Source organism: Talpa europaea (assembly GCF_964194135.1).
Source record: "Talpa europaea genome assembly, chromosome: 1".
Lineage (NCBI taxonomy): Eukaryota > Metazoa > Chordata > Mammalia > Eulipotyphla > Talpidae > Talpa > Talpa europaea.
Genome location: NC_140073.1, coordinates 142,133,651 through 142,146,178, shown reverse-complemented (window position 1 = coordinate 142,146,178; position 12,528 = coordinate 142,133,651). Strand labels below are relative to the sequence as shown.

The following is a 12,528-nucleotide window of genomic DNA, read 5'->3' as shown; positions in this document are numbered from 1 at the left end:
CAGAGATTCTGGCTTTGGGTAAATGGAAAGGAAAATTACACGCATTTTCACTCCAAGAAACAAAGAGACTTGTACATTTGGGGCAGGGTCTATAATCTGGTATTTGTTTCTGACAATCTGTTATTACTGTGGGTTTAATGAAAAAGAAACACATTTCTATTTTTATATGTCTTTAAAAAAAAAACCCAAGGTAAACTTGACAGGGAAATATAAGGCACATGATTAAGAATGGTATCTAAACCCAAGGATTTTTTCTAACTTTTCTCTGTCACCAAGAATTCCACTTGAATTCTTTAACAGAATGTTGAAAATTACAATTAAAATTGTCTTTTTAGCTCTTCTGCCCATTTTTTGACTGGATTATTTTCTTTGTTGTTGTTGAGTCTCATCAGCTCTTTGCAGATTTTTGTGAAAAAAAGAAACTTCTCTGAAGAGGAAATGCAAATGGCCAACAGGCATATGAAAAAATGTTCAACATCACTTGTCATCAGGGAAATGCAAATCAAAACTACCATGAGATACCATCTTACACCAGTGAGAATGGCACATATTAAAAAAAACTAGCAACAACAAATGTTGGCGAGGGTGTGGAGAAAAAGGAACTCTTCTGCACTGTTGGTGGGAGTGTAAACTGGTCCAACCACTGTGGAAAGCTGTGTGGAGATTTCTGGACCTACTAAACATAGAGCTTCCATATGATCCAGCAATTCCACTCCTAGGTATTTACCCAAAGGACACAGAAACATCCATTCCAAAGAACACCTGCACCCCTATGTTTATAGCAGCACTGTTTACAATAGGTAAGCTTTGGAAACAACCCAAATGCCCAAAAATAGATGACTGGATCAAGAAGATGTGGTACATGTATACCATGGAATATTACTCAGCATTCAAAAAAGATAAACACATGCAATTTGCAGCAACATGGATGGCGCTGGAAGGGATCATGCTCAGCGAAATAAGCCAAAAAGAAAAAGAAAAATACCGGATGGTCTCACTCATAGCAGGAATCTAGAAAACTTAAATAAGGGACCAGGAAAATGAATAACTGTAAGAAAGTGAAAATCAAAATCAACAAAAAACTATGAACCAGAGACACTTTTAGGGGGGCGGGGGCGGGAGGGGAGGGATTGGGGTCAGAATGGGGGGGCTGCAATTGTATGGGGAATATAACAATAAAATTTATTATCTAAAAAAAAAAAAAAGAAAAGAAAAAAATTGTCTTGAGTTTCTTGGTTCACTTAAAGAGCAAATCAATAACTAACTTTTTTGTATGGCAAAAAGTATAGACTAGACTACTACATACAACTCTATTCCTTTGTCCACATGTACTAGTCTCTCCAAGAAAGAGAACTCACATATTAGGGGGTAGAGTGGAGGACTGGCAAAGGAAGTGTGTGGGTAACTGCAAAAAGATGAGAGAAAAGTACAGATGTATGCTCTTTGAACTTAAAGCTGTTTTTAACTCTTCTCTCTCCATTGTTCTACCAATAGATGTCCTTTTAGCCTATGACAGCCAGAACTCTCTTTGTTTACAACCAAAAGAATCAGCACCCTCATCTCTAATCCCTTCTCCTTCTAAGCTATCATATATCCAGCTATTATATTAATCTTTCTAAAACACAGCCCCAGTAACACTCTGCTCCCCCAAACTATAAACAGCTCTCTGTTGCTTTCAAAATTAAGCATAAACTCTTCAGCCTGTTATTCAAAGTTCTTTTACTTCAGACCAGTATGTAGAGACACAGACTGAAGTAAGACAGCCCTGGGTTCAAGTTCTGCTAGTTGCTAGCTTTATAATTTAGAATACATTAATGAATGTCCTTTGGCTTTCATTCTCTTATTTGTAAAATAGAAATAACAAGAGTAATTCATTAGATTGTTGTGAAGATTAAAAGAGAAAATTCAGGTTGCCTGTTAAGATACTAACCTGGAGTACTAATCTGTATATGCCCCATACATCAACCCAACTACTTGTATCACTGAGAAGTTCTGGCACTTTCCTAGTTCTATACCTTTAATCACGCTATTCTTCCTGCTATAGGCAGGTCATCCTGACAGGATCAAATGACTAACTAGTGATGGAGCCAGGATTCTAACCCAGGTCTGACCCCAAAATTCATGTTAATAAAATAAGTACATATACTACTGAACTGAATTAAAGGATTGGTAGAATTTTTAGGATATTAATTATATTCCACACATAATTCATCAGGAGAAAGAAAGGAACCATAGCCATCACCTTTAACCACTCACCCCCTGCTGCCCCTAAAGCACATAGAAACATACGCAAACACACAATATTTCAGTGCCACAGATGAAAGAACCTTTTTCCAAGGCTTGCAAATTAAAACTATACTGGTAGCACACAGACTGACATTAAATTTATGTAAAGGCCCTGCTTCTATCTTATTTGGTATCTTATAATTTTAGCTCTTGAACATTCAGGTACTCTCAACCTCTAAGCTCTCTGGATAGAGAAGCTATCTAGACACACAATATAGATCAAAGGGGCAAAATATATAAAGCACAACCTTAAAGATCCTATGAACACAAAGAAATATATAAACACAACTAACTTTGCTTATCCCCTAAATTATATCAAGAGTGTATAACTGGCAAGATATATGCCCTAAAATCGGCACTCAGTGAAATAATTATCATGAAAGTCAAAAACAAGATATAAGCAACAAAAAAACTTGCTTCAGCCACATTAATATAAGCATTTTCCTAGTTAGGTAAGTTTCAAACTTTTTCTTTGAAAAAAAGGCCCGGGTGCTGTCCTGCGTGTAGAGAGCTAAACACTCAAGTGTGGTCCTGGGAGACTTCCTCTCTCAGACACAACAGTGGAGCTGAAGACCCAGTGTCACATGGCCCCCTAAGATCACTTTCTCTCTACAACTTAGAGAAATACACTGAACAAATAATACTACAAACACTAATCTGACTCATATCACCTTGAAGAAAATCTCTTTTTAGGCAGATGTAAAAATTCTCATTGGCATACTTTACCCTGAATAATATCTTCTTTTGGAACTTCAGTTTCATCATCATCATTCAAGCAGTACACTGTTTCTTTTTGTATATCTTCTCTTTTCAGGGTTCTTGCATCCACAACTGTCCAAGCCTTTTTAACTTTCTCTTGTGTGATCTTTTCAAAAGCAAAATAAAGAAACAAGGAAAGGTGGGATTCCAATTGAGAAGAGGTGAAAACTTAATATACTTTCTGCTTTATGGTAAAAAGCCAGAACAGTTACCTACCTAAGTTGTTTTGTTTGCTCTTACGTACTATGGAATTTTTACTTTATTTCATAATGCTTTTTAATTTCCTCCTTCCCCCCAGGGTAATCTACAGACTATTATTGTTTGTATATTCATAAATATTTTCTATACAAAACCATCAGATTGTCTGATAACAAAGGAGCATACATAGTACCTTTTTTTTTTTTTTTTAAAAAGATTTTCTTTTTATTTTATTTATACAAGAACTGGGATACAGGCCAGATGTACAGGAGGATAACAGGATTCACCAGAGACAGAGCGGGGAACAGAATAGGCAGAATGACCAAAATACACTGATGAGGGGAGCAGCAGGCAAGACAGGAGAGGTCTGCCGCGCCATGTGGGTTGCTCTGTGGCCGGCGGGGATTGAACTGGCACTGCAGAAGCTGCGGACGGCTTCACAGCACTGCGCTCAACTGCCTGTGCCACCAGGGTGGCCCAATATTATCAGTTTTTCAACAGAGAGGAAAGGAAGAACAATAGTCAAAAATCAATAAAAAATATTTGAAAAGGAAACTAGAAAAAAGGAGAAAAGGAGAGTATATTGTCATTCATGAAACACTATTCTAGCCTTAATGAAGAGGTAATTCCAAGGTTTTCATGAATGTAGTGTATTTTCCAATTAAGTCTTTGGAGACACAAGAAACACTGGCAATATTTTATATATTTAAGTGTTTTTATACATTTATTTTGTACTTTAAAGAAAAACAGCAAGGTGGATCATGAAAGGCAAGGTCTCAAACTGGAATTTTATCAACTATTTATCAAAGCTACTGTTTTTGAAAGGGTACTGTTATGTGTAAACAAATATACCACAAAAGACAAATTCATGGTAACAAGTCAACAGTTTTTGATTCTTCACAGATCATTAATAAGTGAATTAGGAATGACTAAACTTCCAAAACTCTGAACTTACTCTGGTGTATATCTGTATTTCTGCTCTGACACTACAGTGGTACAACACAGTGCATTAGCAGTTCTTTCTTTAAAAAAAGAGAGAGAGAGAAAGGCCTGGAACTCCTGATTAACAATCAATTATCAATAGAGAAAAAGAGGCTGGAATCAACCTCTGCTACAGACAATTCTTAAAACCGCCTCTCCTAGCATACCTTTTACATAAAAGCTAAATAGAGATTAAGTGAAGAGGGAGAACAGTTAGAGAAGCAGTAATTATGGTACTGAATAACCCACACATGAATTCTCAGTTCCTTATATAAGCATATTTGTCTGCCTAGTAACATTTCTTTAAAAAATGTGTACCCACCACTTACCGATTTATAAGCCACAATCTTTATAGATAAACTGGAACCAATGGTTAGTTGACAGGGCCAGGGCATGGAATTCCTCTCAGTTTTCTTAAAGACACACAGCTGTCTCAGACTCTCACTTAATAAAGAAAAATGTATAATGAAAGCATCGATTTTAAAATGCTAACTTCTGCTAGAAAACCCTTAGTTTTCTAGAATGAGATGTGAGCTGTTGTTGATCATAAAGAGGAACAGCAGGTGATGGCAGGAAAATGACACTCGCAAGTTGGGAAAGAGCCAGAATACAATTGTGTTGGCTTAGGAGGAAGGAGCTGAATTACTCTGCTGACAGGTAAAAACAAACATTTCTCTCTTCCCTTATTCAATCTTTCCTTCAACTCAGCCAGTTGGTCTTAATATTTTTTTTCAGGACCAAGGACATTTTGAGGATATGATAAAAAGTACATTTCATAAAGGAGTTTGTACATAAAATAAAAGGTTTACCAAGTGCCTAATAACCACCAACCTGTGGGTAAGAACCCCTGCTCTGTAATGTCAAGAGGTGGGCACCAGCTTACTAGCACTCCTCACCTTTCTGTAATTCATTGGTTAGTCCTAATTCTCTTAAATAAAAGGCATGATGCTTACATGCACACAATGGGGAAAGCTAAACACTCTTCAGTTCTAAAAGGAACTTATCAGTCCATAATCAGTCTAAAGAGAAGACAGAAAACTCTAGGTTTTTTTATTGGATGGGGAAGTAGAATTGGGAAGTAGCAAACAATGGATTTTTATTTCATTTGAATATAAGTGAAGATAAATTCTATTTTTTATCTGGTCCCTGATCAAACACAACAGAGTAGATTATAGAGGGTAGGTAGAGTCTGTGGTATTCCCTAAATATGGGACAAAGGAATGAGCGACCAAGTAATTCAAAGCATACAGTCCAAACAATGACTGATCCTCTTGGTAGAGATGCAAAACAGATCTACAAGGTAAAGAGAATTACCTAACTTTATCCAGTTATGGACAAAGAGGCCTGAAGAGATGCCAATTCTCAGAAATAACTGTTTCCAAAGTTTATGGTACACCTCAGCTTTGGATTTCTTGGAGAATGAATAGGTCTGAACCAGGTCTATCCTGTCTCATAGGATATTTTGTCCAAGTATGAGTAACATGTAAAACCAACATGAAGTTTAGATTCTGATCCAGAGCAGATTTAAATATCAGTGTCTAGTATGGACATCCTAGAACAACTGGGTCAGTTCTGCAGTAGAGAACTTCCCAGTGCATCTTCTAAGAGTGTCTAGCTGAGGATAAGGCAAGCATAATGTTGTCTAGTACAACCTTCTGCAATGATGAAATGTAGTAACTGTGTTTGTAAAAGGGAGTATTTGAAATGTGGCTTGAAATGAAATCCTCAGTGTGACTGAAGAACTAAACTTTTAATTGTAATGGATTTAAATAATATAACCATTTGCAGATATGGCTACAGTATCGAATGGCAAAGTTCTGGTGCACACCTTCATTAAAATTAAAGTAGCTTCAAATTTACAGATTCAATGCTATTCCAATAAAAATTTCAATGACATCCTTCAAAGAAATAGAACAAATAGTGATGAAATTCATATGGAGACACCAAAAACCCCAAATAGCCAAAGCTCTCCTGAAAAAAAAAAAAAAAGAAGGGAATGGAGGCATCACACTCCCAGATGTCAAACTATACTACAAAGCCATAATAATCAAAATTGCATGGTATTGGGAATGAGAACAGACACACAGACCAATGGAACTGATAGAAAATCCAGAAATAAACCCATAGATTTACAGTCAACTAATCCTTGACAAAGGAGCAAAGAATATGCAATGGAGCAAAGAAAGTTTGTTCAATAAATGGTCCTGGGAAAACTGGGTCGCTACATGCAAAAGAATGAGGCTGGGCCTCCCCGGTGGCGCAGTGCTTGAGTACTGGGTTGCGAAGCTGCCTGCGGCCTCTACGGCGCCGGTTCTATCCCTGGCTGCTCCCCGGCCACACGAGGAGGGTCCCGCATGGCGCGCAGACCTCTCCTGCCGCCCGTTGCTCCCTTCAGCAGTGTACTTCGGTCCTTCTGCCTGCTCTGCTCCCCGCTCTGGCTCTGGTGAATTCTCTCACCCTCCCGTGCTTCTGACTGTACCCAGTGCATGTATAAACAAAACAAAACAAAGAAAACAAATAAATTAAATAAAAAACATGCCTCTATTTAAAAAAAAAAAAACAAAAGAATGAGGCTTAACTACTACCTCACACCATGCACAAAAAACAGCTCAAAATGGATTAAAGAACTAGACATAAGACCTGAAACCATAAAATATGTAGAAGAAAATACAGGCAAAATACTACATGACATACACATCAGTAACATTTTTAAAGACACAGCACCCAAAGCAGTGATAGTGAAGGCAAAGATAAACAGCTGGGACTACATCAAATTAAAGTGCTTCTTTACAGCAAAAGGGACAGTAACCAAAACAAAGAGAGACCCCACTGATTGGGAGAAAATTTTTGCACACAAAACTAATGATAAAGGACTGATCACAAAAATCTACAAAGAGCTGAAGAGACTCAACAAAAACAAAGTAAATAACCCAGTCAAAAAATGGGCAGAAGAGATGAAAAGGAACTTCTCCAAAGAGGAAATGTAAATGGCCAACAGGTACATGAAAAAACGTTCAGTATCATTTGTAATCAGGGAAACTACAATGAGATACCATCTTACACCAGTGAGAATGGCACATATTAAAAAAACTAGCAACAACAAATGTTGGCAAGGGTGTGGAGAAAAAGGAACTCTCCTGCACTGCTGGTGGGAGTGCAAACTGGTCCAACCACTATGGAGAGCTGTGTGGAGGTTCTTCAATCTGCTAAAAATGGAGCTTCCATATGATCCAGCAATTCCACTCTTAGGTATTTACCCAAAGGACACAGAAACATTAATTCAAAAGGGCACCTGCACCCCTATGTTTATCATAGCACTATTTACAATCGCTAAGCTATGGAAACAACTCAAATGCCCCAAAACAGATAACTGGATCAAGAAGATGTGGTATATATACACAAAGGACTATTACTCAGCAATCAAAAAAGATAAACTCATGCCATTTGCAGCAACATGGATGGAGCTGGAAGGGATCATATTCAGTGAAATAAGCCAGAAAGAAAAAAGAAAAATACTGGATGGTCTCACTCATAGCAGGAATTTAGGAAATATAAATAAAGGATCAGGAAAAAGACTAATTATAATAAAGTAAAAATCAAAATCAACAGGCAACGATAAACCAGAGACACACTACAAGCAGGGGAAGGGAGTAGGATCAAAACAAGGGTGGTAGGAATTTTACAGGGACTATAACCAAGATGAAAATGCATATATTGTACAAAAATAAAAATATATAAAATAAAATATATATATATAAAATTAAAGCAGCTTCATATTGCTAGGACAATACCTAATTAACAACTCCCCTCCTTGAAATGATACGGGAAAATAAATTGGTTTTTAATAGTAATTTGTATTGGTCTATTTTCCTTTATAATAAAATGATGAATATGTTAGCTTAAGGTATATGTTCCCCCATTAAAGCAAGTCTTGTGCAAATTTGAAAGAGAAGTTAGGAACACATATTAAGAAAAGAACATATGCCAAGAAAAACTTCACATGACTCTTCATTGATTTCTTTAACAATCCTTTGGGGAATTATAATTTGGTTTTCAAAATTCCCATTTACCTAGAATTTTTCAAGAATGTCTGTATTTAGAAAATCAGATGTGTTGCATGTGAACTACCATTTGCCAGAACTATTTTAAAATTGTGGTTGAGATGTTATTGCATATATACACTGTAACTATTCAAAAAAATTCTAATCAACAACCTTTACTTAAAAACTTTGCTTAAAATGCCTGTTTTTGCGTATTTATTGATAAATTGGAATTTATTCATGAATTTTAAGTGGTATTATCCCTGAGAATCTGAAACTACACAAGCCATAGTGTCTGATATCGTTTCTACTTTGTCAAAATCAGGTCTTTTAAGCACATACTGATCTAGATATTTTGACCCCTTTTGGGTTCTTTGCTCAAAATAAGTGCAGGTGCAATTCCAACCAAGAATAACACAGATGAAAGAGTGTCTCCTATAGTCTCCAGCTGGGAGATTGGGGTAAAAAAGTTTGCTTTATTATTACATGACACTTTAGGGATGTCACATTCATAAATTATTTTGCCGTTATAAAACTTTTATATGTCATAAGTAGGTCATAAATACTTTACATTTTGGGGAATTTTCTTGTTATTTACCTTCCCTCTACCCCTCGGCAATCTCATGACCAAACTATTCTGTGACCAAAATATTTTTTAAATAACTGTGTTGGAGGCCTCCCTAGTGGCGCAGGCTGTTGAGCACAGCACTGTGAGGCAGTCCGCAGCCTCTGCAGTTAGGATTCAATTCCCGCCAGCCTTGGAGCAACCCACATGGTGAGCAGACCTCTCCGGTCTTGTCCGCTACTCCCCTCAGCAGTGTATTTCATCATTCTGCCTGTTCTGTTTCCTGCTCTGTCTCTGGTGAATCCTCTCACCCTCCCGCGCATCTAGCCTGTACCCCGGCTCTTGTATAAATAAATCTTAAAATAAATAAATAAATGTGTTATAGTATACTGCCTCCTAAGACCCAAATCACAGAGACCCAAATCACTATCCTGTGATTTGGATATCTTAAATCTGAAACTATTTTTTATAATTAAGAAATTTTTTTGTAAGTGTATGAAAAGGAAGGACCCAAGAAATGTGATGCAAGCTTGGCATAAAGAAGAGTTCTACTGTCTCATTGTCCACATTTTGAATTGTTAAATCCTTTGTGTTGTCTCTGTATTTCCAAATTTCATAGACACAGCGCTGGAAATATGAAATACTGTGTCAACCACACAAAGTTCTAAAAAAGTATTAGGCACTAATGTATTATTTTTTTAATAAAAATGAAGATATTTATTAAAGAATAACTGATAATGCAAGAGTGATCCAGAAAAAGAAAAGCATTAGGGAGCCTTCAGATCAAGAGAAATCTACTTAGGTCCAACTGAAAATTGTAATGAATGTTTTCACTTCTTACCTGAAGGAATAAATTTCATCCAGCCCATCTTCACCTTCTAAAGACATCATTATTTTTTTCACTATCCGAATACCTTCTTTTTGCTGTTCAGAGATTCCTTTTAAAGAAAAGGAGGGTCCACAGTGGCCTGAGCCCAAGTTGCCATCTCCGCTGTCCCCAGTTCCATCTTCCTTGCCAACTGGGAAAGGCAAACTGTCAGGAAAAAAATCCGTTACAGTCAAGAAGACAAGCTCTGAAGCCAAATAATAAGTGGGGCTCCAACCCTGTAATTGTCACTTAGGAGGCAAGAAAAGATGGACATGTGAACCTACTGAGCTTTAAATAGATACTGTCAAATGTCATTATCTATCACTAGTATTTTGTCAGTTTCAAGTAACCATCTTTGACTTGGCAAAAGGGAGGTATTTAGTGGCTTGCATAACCAAATAATTGTAAGGGCAGGCTGCATATGACTAGAATGAGTAGACACAGATGCAAAGCTTTTGACCCTCTCAATATAATTCTATATTGCATCTTCATTTGCCTTTATGCTGGTTTCACACTCTCAGCCTCATGTCCATCATATCACCTCTTAACGCACTCAATTTCATATTCCCAAAATTCACCACCAAAGAAGGACAAGAGTTAACCCTCTCCTCTCCAATTAAAAAACAAAACAAAACAAAACAGTGGTAGCCTGGAAACCAGATCTAAAAGATGTCAGCCCTCACTCAAGCCATAGGGATAAAGTCTAGAAAAAGGCTGGGTGATATTCTAGGGAGACAGATATACATACATAAATATAGACATATATACATACATAACTATTATTATCCCTGAGATTATTATAAAGATTAAGTAAAAGAATGTGTATAAAATACTTAAAATTCAATGATATTGTAGACACAGAATTTCTATACGGAAATAACTGCTAGAAATAAGTGAGAGCAATTTTGTTGTGTTTCACTCCAGTTAACTAAAATGAGACTAAAACTAGTTAGGAATATTCAATAATCATGGTACAAACTGAAAAATAAGCCAACCAAACACATTTTATGATAAAACTCTACATGGTACTTTATAAATGCTTCCAGATAAATCTCATTTAATCCTTATATATTAGGTACATAGAGATTTCTACCTCTGTTTTCTCAAAAGTTGAAATTATTTGGCCAGACACACAGCTAGTGAGTGATAAGGCAAAGCCTTTCCACTGGAGCAAGTATCACTTTGCTTTGCCCCTGGAAACCTAAGCAGCTGATTCAGCAATCTTTTCAGTTCACTCAACATTACCTACTGGTCACCCCTATGTGGATGGTTATAGGTAGTTTCTTAATCATTTTATTTTCTATAATTAAAATAGGGTTTCCTATTTAAACTGCTTCGACATATATTCAGCATGACAAATATGTACGACCTGCATTTGCTATCAGATAAAGAGCTTCCAGAGAGCAGGGTATGCCACACAGGGTTTTCATCAGGCTATTGCTGTTTCCCATCATCAACCAGGAAGAAGAGATGAATGTCATTAAAATGAAGAGTCAAAAATTTATCCTAGAAAAAGAAGTTACAATAATAGTTCTCTTCTACCCTGCTTTAGACTAGAAATAAACTTTCTCTTTAGAAAAACTGAAAACTAGGTCCAAGGAATGAGCCTGCTCAGAACACAGTGCTTATTTGGCTTGCTGGTAATTTCTTAATCTAAGTAGAGCCACCAAACAATAAAACCAAAATTCGACTTTGTGTGCAGGAGGTCTGTAGCCCAGGAGGGCAGCATGTTACCCAAGGAAAACTGCAACTGGCTAAATAACAAGCAAGTAAAAGAAAAAGCTGTTTCCTCTTCAGTGCGCTTTACAGGACTGCTCACAGAGAGTAGCCCTTTCCAAAGACTTTGACAGAAGTGCAGCATGTTCAGCCACGTAAAGGTATCCTCAGATTCTGAACAGGGAACAGAGCAGAGCTGGGCTTTTGAAGTACTGAGAAAACCTCAACTTTGTAAGAAGAGTCACTTAAACAGCATTGAATTTCTCTGAAGTACTGTCTTAACAAGTATCAGTTTGAAGTATTTTTCTACAGTTTTACAGAGAGATGCCCCTCAGCAGTCTTAAGAACATACAAGAGAAGTTCTTAATTCCCCATGGCAGGCATTTTAAAGAACCCAAAACCTTACCACTCTGAGCTGGAGGCTTTCTAGTACAGTTCTCAATCTGAAAAATGAGTGTCCCTAGAAGACTACTATTTCAACATCCTATACTATCACTCTGTTTTTACCAAAACTAGGACAAGAAAAGACAGGTTTAAGATGCACCAGGAAGGGGGAGTGCAGTGAAAAGAACTTTCTGTAGAGATAGAAATAAAAGAAGTAAATGCCTGGAGAGAAATTCAAATCATTAGAGGAGAAAGGACTTTCTATTTGCCCAACAAACTGTGAAATACATTTTTCCACTTAAATTCATATAGCTCATCTCTAAATACAAATAAATAAGTTACACTGTGCTTATCCTTTAGATATAAAATTCATATATCTGTTAGATATATAAAAGAAGCTAAAAAAAAAAAAAGCATTATGTGTTTAAAATGATTCCAGAGTTGACATTTCTCTCTATCCTAAAAACATCTCCTGATTGTAAGACACAGTTCTCCAGAACTGTTAAGAAAAGATATCATCAATCAATTACTTGTTTGGGTAAAGTCTTCTATGTAGGTAGGAGAAGAACTGAATGTCTTCAAAAGGTTCCTATAATTCCTCAATTCTTTGAGTCCAAGAATAGTGAAAAGACAATCTGCTACAGAACTAAATTCCTGGGTTTCACTGTGACTTTCATCCCTTATCACCAAAACTCAAGAGAGTTCCTGAAACAGAGTGAATAATCAGTGGA

At 36.7% G+C, this 12,528-nt stretch overlaps 1 protein-coding gene across 1 annotated transcript in view; it reads right to left on the bottom strand.

The window, feature by feature from the left end:
- The window catches only part of XRCC5 (X-ray repair cross complementing 5), a gene marked incomplete at both ends in the record, with an annotated part of 78,101 nt that overhangs the window by 57,528 nt on the left and 8,045 nt on the right, over positions 1-12,528 (bottom strand). Inside the window, 3 exons of the mRNA XM_084259681.1 lie at positions 3,013-3,151; positions 4,554-4,668; positions 9,671-9,862. Of these exons, the coding sequence (XP_084115807.1) occupies positions 3,013-3,151; positions 4,554-4,668; positions 9,671-9,862 (446 nt within the window). The remainder of the gene's footprint in view (positions 1-3,012; positions 3,152-4,553; positions 4,669-9,670; positions 9,863-12,528) is intronic.